Source organism: Erpetoichthys calabaricus, chromosome 8 (assembly GCF_900747795.2).
Source record: "Erpetoichthys calabaricus chromosome 8, fErpCal1.3, whole genome shotgun sequence".
Lineage (NCBI taxonomy): Eukaryota > Metazoa > Chordata > Cladistia > Polypteriformes > Polypteridae > Erpetoichthys > Erpetoichthys calabaricus.
Genome location: NC_041401.2, coordinates 98,785,997 through 98,801,612, shown reverse-complemented (window position 1 = coordinate 98,801,612; position 15,616 = coordinate 98,785,997). Strand labels below are relative to the sequence as shown.

Sequence of the window (15,616 nt, the reverse complement as noted above, 5' to 3'; positions counted from 1 at the left end):
GGCACTATACACATGCAGAGCATATAATGACAGCAGTGCAATTCGAAGGCTCCAAAAAAAAAAAAATGTATGCACGATTCAAATGTGGAGAAAGTTAAAGAATATGAAAGTAGGAAAATTAGAAAGTATAAAATGAAAGTAAAGATCGCAGTAGCGCAAACAAACGGAAATTAATACTCAAAAAAGGGAAAATAATCACCACGGACCAGATGTCTTTGAAAAAAGCAGGATAAAGCGAGGTCAGAAATAAAAGACAGGGTAAAAAACAAAGTAAAATGTCATAAAGAGGTTACAAAACAAAAGGGCCAAACATATGCAGAGCAGGTTAGAGATAATTCAGGGTAGGTTTCTCTGTTTGAAATTTCAGCACAGACAAAGCGATCTACATCATCATCAGTTAATAATTTTTTCTTGCAAAGTAACCAATAAATGCATGTGAGGTAAAACACATTTTTGATATTCTCTGGCTTAAACTTCAAAGCCTTACAATATTTACATACTTCTGACATATCACCTGTGTCCATTTATTTGATCTCTATTCGCCTTTTAGTTATTTCTCCAAGTAATAATTTCTCTTTTTTGGGCTAATGCGATGGTTACTTTTTTTTGACACTGTCATTTTTTTCTGCTTTCATATTCTGTATCTTGCTCTACATGTGTTTCGTGCCTATGTTTTTTTGGGGTCTTTTGAATTGCAGTTTTCATTATCTCTAACCTGACAAAGTCATTAAACACATGTCTCACTGACCTCATTTAAAAGATTGCAGCATATTTGGACTCGAAAGATTCCAAATATTGTTTTTACAGAAGTTCTGAAATAAAAGTGAAACTAATGAAATAGCAACAATTCAAAGAAAAAAAAATCTTAAAAGTGTGTCCAGAAAACCAAACACGGGGGTTGGCGAGCGAAGTGAGCAGGGGACAAAGCCCCCTAGTTTTTAATAAAATGCACATATCATCCTCTTTAATAAAATCCCTGTGTGCGTCCAGGTGTCCGTGTGTGTGTCTTCTGATGAAGTGCACATGTGCAGGGCACTGTGCGATGCGCAATATTACTGTCACAGAAAGTTACAGGCGTTTTACGAAAATACAAACCAGTATTACTGCGAGAGGAAATTAAAGGTACACAATACAGTGACGCATATTACAGCTACATACAAGCCAGTATTACTGTCGCGCACGCCTGTATTACCGCCAGAGAAAATTAAAGGTATATTACGGACGTACAAGCCAGTGGACGTACAAGACAGGATTACTGTCACAGAAAATTAAAGACACACAATACACGGCGGCAGCCCACGAAGAACGGTCAGCTCAGCAAGTAAACATCAACAAAAGAAAGGCTGAAAGAAAGAAAAATACGACCAACAAAAAGAATGAGGTCAAAGTCCCTTGCCATTTAATACAGACTGTTCCTACTAATGTTTATGCACTACTGTTCTAGCGCCCGTTATTGTAACAGGGCTAAATGACTAGTTACATATATAATATATTAAATATATTAGACAAAAGAGGAGTTATGTACAGGAAAACACAGAATACCAGATACAGTACTTGTATTATAATATAAGTGCATTTCATGCTGTTACTTATGTCTGACTCAGCCGGGTATTTTATAGTGAGTGCGCTTAAACACACACACAAAACTGGGATAAAGGTGAGTAACCAAAAATCTGGCCAAAATCTGGTTTCTTAAAAACCCTGTTTACATGCACTAATCCACTAATAAAGCTCTACTTTAGCAAAATGCTCCAATGTCATAAAAATGCGCTCAGATTAAACACCATCAATGGTCACTGAGAACCCAAAAACAATCATGTAGCCCGTGTCTCCCTAGATTACACTGTTAAACTTAACAATTGTACATTCAGCTCTTCAATATAAATTTAGTGAATTCTGAAATATTGAGAGTGATTATTTCAACCAGGAGGGGAAATCATGGGATCACCCAAGCATTGCCTCAGAAAATGTATCTTTGTGGATGCTTCCACCATTTTTTACCACCCGATGTTGCATGCATGTGTGAAGCAAAGACTTGTGCAGACTAGCAGAGTGCAATGGATAGGAACAAACTACAAAATCCTTAACTGCAACCCGGTTAAGGGTTAACATGGTTGCATAGCCAAGTTACTCGCTGTGAAATCTGTGTGTTAATTCAGTTACACAGAGATCAATATCTCAGTTTCTCTATCTCTCTAAATATGGTGTACATGGCATTTTGGAAACAGGATATGTGTGAACAACCAGGTTATTAAAGAACATGTAAATACACTCAGTGTTAACCATGTAATTGCAGGAAGTTCTTCAGTTTTAGAAAATACATAAACAGTGTTAATTTTTGGGCTTTAACTTAACTAAAACACAGAAATGAATTTTAACCTACTGTAAATAATTGAATAGTTGATTTTACTATATTTTACAACATTTTTGCATTCTATTTCATTCAAAAAGCACCACATTTGTGTTGCATCCAAAAGCACTGCTCTGTGAACCATCTTGTCATCAGATAACTGTGTTAAAAGCAGAAAATGCAAGTTTATCTATACAGATTAGGCATATTTCTTTTAAAAATATAGTATAAAACTATACACTTCACACAAAAACAAACATTATTACAATCTTGAGGTCTGTTTGTGCAAATGCTAAACACACTGGACCAGGACTGTAAAACAATCTTTTCCACATACACCCTCTCCCCCACCATTTACCTTGAGGCTTAGAAGCGAGGATCTCCTTTGTGACTGACACTTTTCCAATGACATCATCACGGCTGCAAAACAACACAAAGGTCAAATTCATCCACAGCATTTATCAATTTCAAGCATGTGATAATATCATACCATATCCACGGGTCTACAGTATATAAGTTATATTACAGATTTTCAGGAACTTATTGACTTCTGTTGAGAAAAGCCAGTGAATGCCGGACTCTTATATAAGTTGATTTTGCAGTAAAGAAGAAGTGTTTTTTTTTTCCGAGAAAAATAACTGTTTTTCTACAGCCCTGGGTCACTTGTTCAGAAGTATAAAAACTCTCAAATTGAAATGAACCATATCAAATGTTGTCTAACATTTACATCTATTTCACACTTATTATTTCAAGTCTCTGCCACATCAACTTAAGACAGTTTTTTTTTAATTTAACCACCGCACATTGAGATTAAACAAAATTAGGGGAATAAAAATCTAATCTATTCCTGGAGTTGTTGGCATTTAAGGGAGATTTTAAGCATGTAAATTGTAACAAAACACATTTATAGTGCCTTGTCTAACTATATCTATGATATCTATAACTAATATGCATTCAATCATTTTTAACAGTTTTATTTTGGGTTATGGGAACTGGAGCCTATCCTCTCAGTATTGGATGCAGGGCAGGAACCAGTCCTTGGTTGTATACTATCCTGCTTCTTAAAGTACTCACTCATACAAGACTAATTTACAATTGCCAATTTACCAAACATGCATGTATTTAGGATTTTAGAAATGAGAGACCTGGGAAAAAACATGTAGACATGGGGAGAAAATGCAGACTTCATAAAGTTGAATCAAAGACTCTGGAGCTGCTCTCGTGGTAATAATTCTAGTTAGCAGTGTTCTCATAATGGACAATAATCACAGATCATGCTGTTGTGTCCACAGTTTATTTTAAGACCAAATTCTTCTCCTGTTCCTATTTCCCAATAATTGGTAACTTGAAGGAACCCCTAAGTGTATTATGTCAATATTTTACATGATCTTCCACTCTGTTATGCTAGACAGACAGCTGGATGTACATAATGTGGAGTTTCCCTGAATTATTTTGAAAGTATATGGTTTTCACTGACTGCAACTCTCATCTGCCTCCTGTAATGAAAAATACACAAAATAAATCCAGGGCCCGTATTTATCAAGTGTTTTAGAGTTACTACTAAGTATTGTACTAAAAATCACACTATGATAAGAATTTGCTGTACCTCAGAGTAGGATATAAGAAGTATTTACAAAACATCCTAGTCTCAGTCCCTGCTAAAAGTAGGAATTAACATCTGAGAACGAAAGACGTCACGATTTTACGACAATTCTATCTCTAAATGGCAAATTATGATGACATTTTATAGTTTTCTGAAACTAACGCTAAGGCTTCACAACAAAGATAGTAACATTAAAGTATAAGAAGAAGAAGAAGAATATAAAAATGTAGGCTATTATGCTATGTTGCACATAATTATTACCACTTTGCAACATCATAAATGCAACGAACACCAAGATGGAAAGATCAAGACACAAAGAATGACAGTTAAGTATGGCCATAAACCACAATGTTTCTAACACTTTAATTTTGGCTGACAGTGCATGTCTTTCATGTAGATGGATTGATCCTGTAAGATTTGATATGGATATTTTCTATCTTTGTCAGGTAGGTATCTTTTTACAAGTTCATTGTTGTCCATTGTTTCCAAAACATTGAGCTTTTTCTGGGATGTGCATGCCGATCTCTGCCTGAATGCCATCTTCTGGATGGCAGAATAGTTTGTAACCTCTCCTAAATCCTGGTGAAGTTAGGAGTAGTTTTCTAAATTAGGTAAACTAATAAAATGTTTTTATTTCTAAGAGTAGGGCCAAATTTTCATCACTGTGAGAATTTTGAGCCAGTTAGGACAGTTTTCCTACTCTGAGATGCTTGACAAATACAGACACAGGAGTCCTTTTAATTTTTACTTTCATTTTAAATGTTTTATTCTGTTGCACTGGGTCACTGATGCAGCCCACCTGGATATCTAACAAAAAAGACACACATGAAAAGTGCAATCATTTAATTAATTTTTTACAATATTTTTGACATTATTTCTGATTTATTTTTTACAATATTATACTGTCACCAAAAATATAGTTGCACTGATAAGCAATGGTCAATATTGTTTAAAAATCAATAGATAGAATATTTGACAGGTGAGTAAAATTTATTCTGAAAACAGAGCAAAGGAATGGTTACTTGGTTAACCAACAGGTCCAAAAGTGGCACAATACTGTGGTATGAAGTCAAATCAATGTTAACATTGTATTCTGTTACATATCTAAATAAGCATCAAGCAACTGCTCTTTCAGGGAGGCAATGGTCCATGGAGGGTGTGGAATAGGTTATAGTTAACATCAGAAATCAGTGTCCGTTGTTTATTAGAGAGAGTCCTAGGATTCTGTGTCACTGTCTGCCACCAAATTATGGTATAAAAATGTACCTTTATTATCAATACTAAATGCTGAGTTTTAACATATGCAGTGGTAGGATTGTCATATGTCATCTCATGGTTTGTCCTCATCATCTGTTTATAAAAAAGTATTTTCTTTGCGCTTTTGGTATTTGGATTAACTTCAGGTTTGCTCAATAAACAAACAGCACTCTTGGCTGATAAAACACAAATACCAAGTAAGAAAGATTTATGCATTTTTTATCTTTCAGAGTGGTTGATAAACTTTAAGAAAATGACCTGAAAAAGCTAGCATACATGGAAAACTTTTAAAATGAAAATGGCATTTTCAAATTTTGGTTGGTGTTGGTGTAGACTAACCTACTTTTTAATTAAGGCTAACTTTTAAGATTTGGTGTAAATCGACTATAAAACATCTGTATAGTTTCCAAAACTCTGCGTCAATGGTCAAACAGATACTGAAACCCAGAATATAAAAGATAATGTAGGGCACCTCAATCAGTTTGTTGAAAAGTCTGAGATAGTACACAAAATAGTTTTTAAGGTTTTGTTTTTTGGATTTGCAAAGACAAATAGCAGCTACCTATGATGAGCAGCAGTCAAACAGGGAAGTTTCAATATGCAGCTTACCCGTACATAGATTAACTACACATAGGAATAAAATGATGATCCTCATTGGTTGTGTGCCAGTAAACTGTGCAGATAAAACAGGAACAAGGACAGTAAGCACTGGATGGATGTGCAGAAAAAAAGGATGTGGTGGCTGCTTGTTCATTGTATTCTGCGAATGTGTAGACAAGACAAGAGTATGGGTAGAACAAGGAATAACACAAATTACTGTAGTAGACTGAATGAAAATAAAAAGTGTGGCCTGAAAGCTGCAAGGTCAGTATCTGTTAAAAATTAACAGATCTAGTAAGGCCAGATGGTCACTGCTTCTGATAAGAAAGAAAGAGAAGTTTTCTGAGGAAAAAAGAAATCTTATCTTAATTTTTTTTAAAACACAACTATGAAGTGCGGATAGGAACAATGTGCTTACAGCCAAATAAATAGATCTTTTTGAGCATATGCACCTGCATAATGCACACCAATGGAGCACATTGATAACGTCATCAATATTATATCCAGTAAATGCATTAATTCTGTACGACCAAGTGGGTGTTTCCCATTTTTGCCTAGGCACACAAGTTCATCTGTAATAGAGAAACAGACTTAAAGTACAGGCAAAAACTTTTTTTTTATCAGAAAGCCTCCTGGACCTTTCTCCTCCCACTTCTCTCCTACTGTAAATATTACAGAATATTACAGAATGGACAAAAGGCTGTCAAATTCACTGAAGTATGAACTGTACCAAGGACCTTCTGTAGTCTGCATCATTAGTCAAATACAGAAAACAATGTTCATCTCACTAGACCATGCCAGACCAGAAGGTGGGGGGAGTCGCGGGGTGCCGGAGCCTATACTAGCTAGCATAGGGCTCAACAATCACCTGGACAGGGTGCCAGTCCATCTCAGACCACAATATAGTACATTTTGAAATTGCGTTTGAAAAAACACACCAAAAAAAATTTAAGAATGAAAAATCAATTAAAAAATGTAGAAAAAAAACAAAACCTGTACAGCAAATCAGTTTTCTGTCCTTGCTTCTTCTATTGAAGGGTTGCTGACTCATGATTGGACACTCTCAAACAAACACGCTCACTTAAACTGGCTCAGTTTAGAATTGGCACTCAACATACCTTACAATTTATAAAGTACAGGGCTTTCTTACTACTTTCTTAAACAGCCAAATAAAGTAGCAGATTATAAGAAACAATATTTGCTTTTTAACCTTTAGAAAAAGTCTTTGATTTCATTTCCATCAAAAGTAGCTTGGTTCTTTCAGGGTTTGGTATTCACTTAAAGATGATAGCATTATAGAGACAGCAAATACTGATGAGAAAGTAAAAACAGTAAAGAAAGACCTAGGCAAACACTGAGCCAGATCTTGAAAAATATAGTTCTGTATATACCAGTGCAAAATATTAAATGCAACACCAACTCTAAATATTGACACATTCTCTAGATCAGCGTTTCTCAACCTTTAAGTATTTGCGACCAGAGTTTTCATAACAGTTTTAATCGCGCCCCCCCCCTAACGTTTTTTTGAAAGGAGCCCACTAATACCAATTTGTTCTTTTTTAATTAATGATATATCATAGATGCATATTTTATTATACCTACTTAACTTTTATCGACATTTATCTAACTCTATATTTATTTTTCAAGTATCAGAATGTAGTTTAAGGTAATTTGTTTTGGTTTCAATAGATGTATTTTTCATATTTTCGATTCTTGTTTTAATTTTTTCATATCTTCGTGCCCCCATTTTTGTTACTTTGCACCCCCCTAGGGGGGCCCGCAGCACAGTTTGAGAACCACTGCTCTAGATTAAATTTTAGTCTATAGAAAATGTGCAGACAAATTTTTAAAGGCTTGCAAAATTTTAGTATACATTAAAAAAATACCTAAATATGAATATATGAATGTGATACTCTGTAAAGTGCAAGTGTGACCACATTTGGAGTAATGGGTGCCATTGTGGTAATGAATCTGCAAAAAATATATAACAGCACTAGAAGCTGTTAAGAGAAGAGCAACTAATTGCATGTCTGGACTAACGATTATGCATTACTTCAACAGGCTAAGGGAACTGATCCTTAATGAATGTGTAAGTCATATGTCATAAGAACACAAATTATCAACAAAACCCATCCAGCTGAACAATTTAACTTAAATTGTAAATTGTGTGTTACAAGGCATTATTGAAGATATAGATATTTGTGTTTTAATTTGGAAAATAGAATTTATAAGCACTGGAACCAAAAAAGTATTAGAACTGATCATTTATCCCCTGTGGGAGTGAGGTAAAGCAATGTACTTTAAACGATGTATTTTAAAAATTACTTTACATAACTTTATACATAGTACCTGAGTGAATCCTCATCCATAACATAGAAAGAGACTGTGTGGAAACTAGGTGGCAAATTCACATGGTACTCTTCTCCCCAGAATGGAGACAGTGTCTTCCAGATTGTAGCAGTCCTAAAGGAAAATACAAAATGAATAAAATGTTAAAATGTAATAGAGAGTAGAAATAAACCAAAACACAAGGAAACTGTAGCTCAGTTCTTCAATTTAGGAAATTACAAAAGGTATGAGGTGTGTAGTTGGCTACCTGGCAACTATAAATTAGACACGAGTAAGTGTATGTATGTTAGACTAGATATCTGTCCAGAGCTTCTTCCTGTCTTGTGCCCTATGTTGCCGGGATAGTCTCTGACCTTCCACAACCCTGAACTGGAATAAGCTGTTTTAAAAATTTTATGCATGTTACATTTTTAAAGCTTACTGGTTAAGGATGTACGTATATTATATGATATTTTTACCACCTAGTGACTAATGGTATATGCCAGGAATGTGGGATTAGAGAACACCATGACTCTCAATGTTCATTAAACACACATGTGTAGGTTCATTTGTAAGCAAAACAACATGAAATATTTCTACTGTACATTGAAGTGTAAATGCATGGTGCTTTAGGTATCACAATAGGCCTTTTTACTACCGAGTCAAGGTTAATTTTTCTAACAGGATAGTAATCACTGGAGTTTGCTTTCTTTTTAGGTACATCTGTGTAAAGTGCAAAGCATCTATTGTTAACATCTTATCAGTTTTTCTTTCTGTCTTCCCAACAGTCTATCCAACATGAAAAAACGTTGCTCCGTAGGTACTAGTCTCTTTGAAATTTAGAACACTTATTGCTCAAGGGATTTTGTCAGAACAGCTCACTTTTTGCTGAGATATCTTAAATACAGAACATTGTACCATGTTGTTAACTGAACTGAACTGAATATTTTTGAAATTGTCAATCCTGAAACAGCCAGTAGAGGGCATCAAAATGCATAAAATGCCCAGAACATATTTTTGGCATCATGGAAAAGACAAATTTTCAAAACTCAAAAAAACAGAATCATCCTGTATGATGTACATTACCAATTGATTTGTTTCAAATTTAAGAGAATTTTGTGAAAACTTGTTTCCCCTTCTCTCATTTCTGATAGCTACTCCTAATGGCAAGACAGATTTCCAGTTCAAGTTATTAAAAACCAAGGAGAATCTTGTTTATAGGCTGGTACTTGCCATCAAGCAGCTTGTGTGAATCTCTACAAAACTAACTCAGTTCTCCTGTTGCTTGAGGTTGTAAGAGGTAACTTACATGATCTTCATAACATCAAAAGTACAAAACAGAAGCAAGGAAAGCAAAAAGTCATGTATCTAGAAGTGAATAGAAGATGGCATTCTCTAAGCAGAATGCCACGATGGTGTGGTGGTAGTGCTGCTGCCTTGCAATAAGAAGACCAGGTCTTCCCTTTATGAAGTTTGCATGTTCTTCCTGTGCCCGTGTGGGCTTCCTCTGGGCACTGTGGTTTCCTCCCACAATCCAAAGATATGCATGTTAGGTGGATTGGCAATGCTAGAGCATCCCTGCCTTGCACTCTATACTTGCTGGGATAGGTTCCACCCCCAACGACCATGCTCAGCATAAGATGGACATAGGAAATGCTACGGTATTCTCTATGTATGGTTCTGTATTCTGTCATGAACCGACTGAACTCTACTCAGTATTTGCATTACACCAAAAACAACCTCAAGAGCAAGAATGCAGATCCTTTTCCACAACAGTCAGCTCCAGAATGTACCTGAATGTTAATGCCAAGTGTACATTTTCAAATTTGTTCAATATGTTAAGGCTAAGCAAAACATCACTGAATGGGTCAAAATGCATTATCAGTAGCCATCCTAATTGAACTGAATTATATTGCTACTAAACAGTCTTCTGTATTTGAAAATTGTGCAACGAGTTGACAGTGTTTTCTGTGTTTAGCTTCCGTTTACATACACAAGTCTATTCCTGTGCTATAGTGGTTGCTATACTGTACATACAGTATCAGGATCTGAGATTACCATTTACAACTGGGCATTTGTATTCTTTACAGATAGCTTTGATTGTCAGAATATGTGTCAATTTATAACTAGATTAGTATCTGTTACTGAATAAAATGATGTACAGCAAATTGACTTAAAAAGAGGTGTTTATGGATTTTCATCCACAATTCAAAGAAAATCATGCTTTTGTTACAGAGGCATTTAAAATTTTTATTCTTAGTCAATTTCTCAATCAACACTACTCTTTCTATTTTTCCATTATTGTGAATCATCTTGTTGTATTATTTAAAATAAATTAGCACTTTACATATTTTTGAAATCAAGAATTATTATCTGCATGATATTTGTTCAGGAGTCAAGGTGTTGACATTGGCTGGTATTGTGATAAGTTGCTTCCCCTTATTTTTGCAGAAATGAACAAACCTTCAGAATTAACTAAACTATTCTAACCTCTCCCAGCAATACAAAGGATAAAGCACACAAAAAGAAAAGCAAACAAAGTCTTTGAACCTGATAACTAAAATGGCCATGTAATCAGGGCTAGAAAAGCTGTTGGCACTGGGTAATATTACTTAGCCACAGAAAAGCCGGATGTCACTGTTCGAGCCAAAGAACAACATCTTAAGTGAAATATGATGCTGAGCTCCTCAGAAATAAAAGGATACCTTAAACTTAAAAAGTAATAAACCTTGTATTGTGAAATCTCATTGAGTGAGATATGAGTAAATTCAATTCATTTCCACTAAAAAACAAAATAAATTCATGCTTGTAAATGAGTTCTCGGTTTGAACTACATTCTGGGCACTACCACTTATGGAGTTTGTACATTTTCCCAGTGTGTGCACATGGATTCCTCCTACATTCTAAATAAGTGTGTGTTAGGTTAACTGCCAGCTCTAGATTACCCTGGTGTAAGTGAATGTGATGTGCGCATTAGCATGCACCTGGTGCTGCCAGCATAAATATTGCCCGTATATTATCCTGAACTGCATAAGCAATTTAGAATATGGATGGAATGACAAATACAATAAAATAAATAAAACAAAATATGCAGTGATTTTAAATAAGAGAAAGAAGTTTAAACAGAAATCCATTTAACACAATTACTGCTTCAGAAAAAGTGCAAATAGAGAGACAGCAAAAAGCATCCACGCACCAGGAGAAACTCAGCTTCTCATGCAAGTTAAAAGTGATGCCTTTTTCAAATCACCCAGAAAGAAATTAGCAAATAGGATTTACTTGAAAAAAAATATAATTAAAAAATCTTTTTTATCCTAAGTACTTCTCACAACGTAACATTACTGATCAGAAAAAAAATATTGTAATAGCCCCAAACACCCCCACATGTCTTAAAGAACAATCAAAGACAATTTTACAAATCCCGTGCGAAGGAGTAACCAAAGTTGTATGAAAAGCTGCATTCCTTCTTTACAGTGCAAGTCCACCTCAGAACCTTCACACATACATACCAACAATCTCAGAACTAGAATCTCTGCACGTACTGGGACCAAATCAGAGTAGCCAATTAACCTACCATGCACATGCTTTGGGGATGGACGAGGACAACAACAGCATCCATGAAGATATGTGGAAATCTCGCACAGACAACAACTGAGTTTGGGATTACTTTGGGCAAAAATTAATTTATCCATTCAACAGATGATGTTGACCAAATGAACTCTGGAAAAGTACTGAGCCTTGGCCTTGGTGTAAGTAAATAACAGGATGTCCTTATCTGACCACTTACTTAAGCAATTTCTTTAATAAACATCAACCTTCCAGTATGCCTGCTATGGTAAAAATATCTAGCAGATTAAGGTCACATCTTGTATTATAAGATAAAATGATTATTGAAAAATTCCAAATAACAAAACATTTTATTTCTTAACTTGTACTAGTGGGGTTCTTTCCTTGCATCACACATTTGTTTAGAATGAAACAGTTTGCTGTCTAGAATGGCAGGTGATTCATTCCCATCAACCACTGATGGACAAAAAAAAGATCATTGATGTTTTTGAAGTCTTTTTGATTCTTGGCTCTGACAGAGTAGTTAGGTTCTTATGGATTTGGTCAAGGATGATATGGTGGCATAATATTTAGGGTTTTACACACTGGCATAGGTACTATGTGTATGGAATGTGCCTATTCTCCCTTTATCAGCATGGAGTTTTCTTAGGATATTCGTGTTTTCTTCCACAAGTCAAGAAATATGCCAGTAAGGCAATCTGGCTGAGACAAACTGGCCTAGTGTGAGTAACTGTGGATGTGTGAGTGTGGTAAGTGATGGATTGATGTTTTGTACCTAGTCTTGTGCCTAGTTTTGCTGGGATAGACACTAGCTCCCCAAGTCCTAAACTGTCAGTAAGACAAGTGACTCCAACTATCGTCTGTGCAGATATCAAGATTTCCATTAGTTAGCAGGTGCGTTCATTCTGGGTACTCATCAAATTAAGAGTGACAAATTTTTGTTTTTTCTTCCTTAGCAATTACAAGCCTGAATATAATGCAAGGCCTAACATAGTGTACATCTGCTTTATGTCCCAGATGTCTGATTTAGATTCAGAATTAAGTTATTACGCCAACCCAGTATTATTGTTTTATTAGGCAGCTGCTCATATGCTTTTCACTTCACTCTTGTATCTCTTTGTTATACATCACATTTTATCTTTAACTGATAATGTGATTTACTTTAACAATGTGATAAGAAACTGCGGTGGGCTGGCGCCCTGCCACGGGTTTGTTTCCTGCCTTGCGCCCTGTGTTGGCTGGGATTGGGTCCAGCAGAACCCTGTGACCCTGTAGTTAGGATGTAGTGGGTTGGATAATGGATGGATGGATGTGATAAGAAAGAAGATTTGACCTAAGAAAGACATTATTATAGCCATTAAAATCATAATAGATTCACCACTTTTAATACAATACAATAATAATAATTGTAATTATTATTACTATTATTTTTACTGTTACTGAATTTTCTGTAAATTACAGTATATATTGTCTGGTTGTTATTAGGTTTCATGATAAATGTTACACAGTATGTGATATCTTTATTTATTATGATTAAGTATTTTTTGAGAACCTATCAAATACTTCTATGCAATAACAATTTTCCAATAAAAATATTTATAAAATTCTATAAAAAGAAAGAACTAAAATAAAAACCCCTGTAATGCCCTTCCATCCCCATCCTTACCTTGTTACTCCGAGGTAAACGATTACTGTATGAGGATCGAGAAGCCAGATTTGATTGTGGAGCAGAGAAGAGGTGCCACAGGCCTCATGTCCACTGGGAGACAAGTTCAGTTACCAACGCAGATAACCAGATATGTGGTGTTTTACTGTACCTGCCAAATAATGGCATTTGGTGACACTGGTCCCAGATGCCCATTTAAGCCTAACTGCTGAGAGCTCTAATCTGGTCAGACAGAGGAAGATACCTTCCAAGCATTAAAAGATATTCATCTTCCAGTTTGTTCTCTAATAAAGGTGGAGTGTATGAAGTTAGGTGATTTTTTTATTCCATAAGAATATAGAAGATAATGATTTAACAATAGACCAGAATTTAACTGGAGAAGGAAGGGTCAATAGAGCACTAATGTAGCTAAGGTGCTGCACAATATTTACTTTAAGAACAGCCAATTTGGATCAAAATGGTAACAGGATGGGTGACCACTGATGGATTCTTTAATACCTTTAAATATATGAGACTAGTTAGACAATATGGTTGATTGTAATGATGGAAAGTGGGGTTGTCATGATACCAAAATTTTAAATTTCAATATGATACTAAGTATTGAAATTTGATACCATTTTCAATACCCAATACAAAATATAATGAAACTCAATAAAACATTTATTTAAATAAATTGCAATTCTGTATAAATTAAAAATTTTACATTGATGAAAACAAATAATAGAAAATTTGGTCATTAAATGCAAGTACATCACGTATTGCAATATTTTGTAAAAGGTAAGTGTAAAGTTCTATCACAATAAAAAATAAACAAGTTTAAATCCGGTCAATAGTATATTATATTGATGAAAAAACAATACTTTTACTGAGGTAATACAGTACAATGAAATCTTATAAATGTCATTAAATGTTTATTGAATAAGTAGCACAGTCTTTTGCAAATGGTATATATAAAATTATAATCTAAAATTATGGCTGAAGTTGTTGCAAATGTTTCACAATGTTGCAATCTCAGTGACAGCATGGTTTTGCACTAAAGATGTACAGTAAATATCTTGCACGTGTTCTGTGAATGTCAAACTTTGCTCTTTTTAGAAAAAAAAATATAATTCTTACTGAGTTGTTATAATCTGGAGTTCATATTCACAATTCACTCCTGACAGGAGCTGCACCTCAAGATGGGTAAGTCGCATCTCCAGGTCCTACATTTTTTGTCCCCATGTGTGTGCTAGTCCAGCAGAATATGAAATAGTAATATCAAAAACCACGCCTTCAACTGCTAACCAAAAATAAGATGGTTCCACCACAGGTATGATATACAATATATAATTTCTAATTGTAACATACAGTAAAATGCAATGAGCTTACTATGGTACCTTATTTTTTGTTGTTATCAATTACACTGTATTATTCACTTAACTTTCTGTTGTTTAAGAAGTTCAGATTTTTTTATACTTTCCTTTTATAACCAATAACAAGCATTGATATGTTTTAAATCCTGTGTTTTCATTGACTATGTCTTTATCTTATTCTGCTGCACCTGATCACTTTATTATCACTCCTGTGAACAGCTTTATTAGTATTCTTCACTTCCCTAGGAGAATGAGCCAGTAGACCCTAAATTCCTCAGAATTAATCCAAACTCACAAATTTTGTAGGTATCTGTCCTACAATTTATTCAGTACTGATTTGACACAACACTATCAACATTTATCACGCTAAGAAAACTTATGTTTCTCTCCACGGGCATACTGACTTCACTGGCAAGTCTTTAATTTTCTACTTGCAGAGTTCAGCCTTTTCAGTACAGGTATGCCATCACATCATTTCATTAAAGTGTCCATGCAGGTCAGGATAGAGACCTTTTTTATAAGATTGGATCAGCAAAATGTTTTTCTATGACAACTTTCCTTCCTCAGCCAAATTCAGCTGTGCACTCTTACTGCTTCCACTGTCAGACTTCAAAGATATTTGCAAGGAGAATAATTTATAGATGCTGTATCACACCTTTGTATTAATTACAATGTGTACTTCGTTTTTTAAAACATACCCAAAAGTTATGAACAATATATCTTTACAACTTTATGTGGTGATCAAAAGTAATATTAATGTTAGACATGATAATTTAGCTGAATGGCATTGTGAAGCCTGGGTTACCACTGCTGTTTCAAAGATACAGCAGGCTAGGCTCCAATTCCAAAAAAGCTAAATTTCCCCTGGGGACAAATAAAGTTCTATCTATCTA

At 34.9% G+C, this 15,616-nt stretch overlaps 1 protein-coding gene across 1 annotated transcript in view; it reads right to left on the bottom strand.

The window, feature by feature from the left end:
• The window catches only part of rasa4 (RAS p21 protein activator 4), a 130,663-nt gene that overhangs the window by 56,731 nt on the left and 58,316 nt on the right, over positions 1-15,616 (bottom strand). The window contains exons 3-4 of the mRNA XM_028807134.2: positions 8,160-8,273; positions 2,709-2,770 (exon numbers count right to left, since the gene is read on the bottom strand). Coding sequence (XP_028662967.1) covers positions 2,709-2,770; positions 8,160-8,273 — 176 coding nt within the window. The remainder of the gene's footprint in view (positions 1-2,708; positions 2,771-8,159; positions 8,274-15,616) is intronic.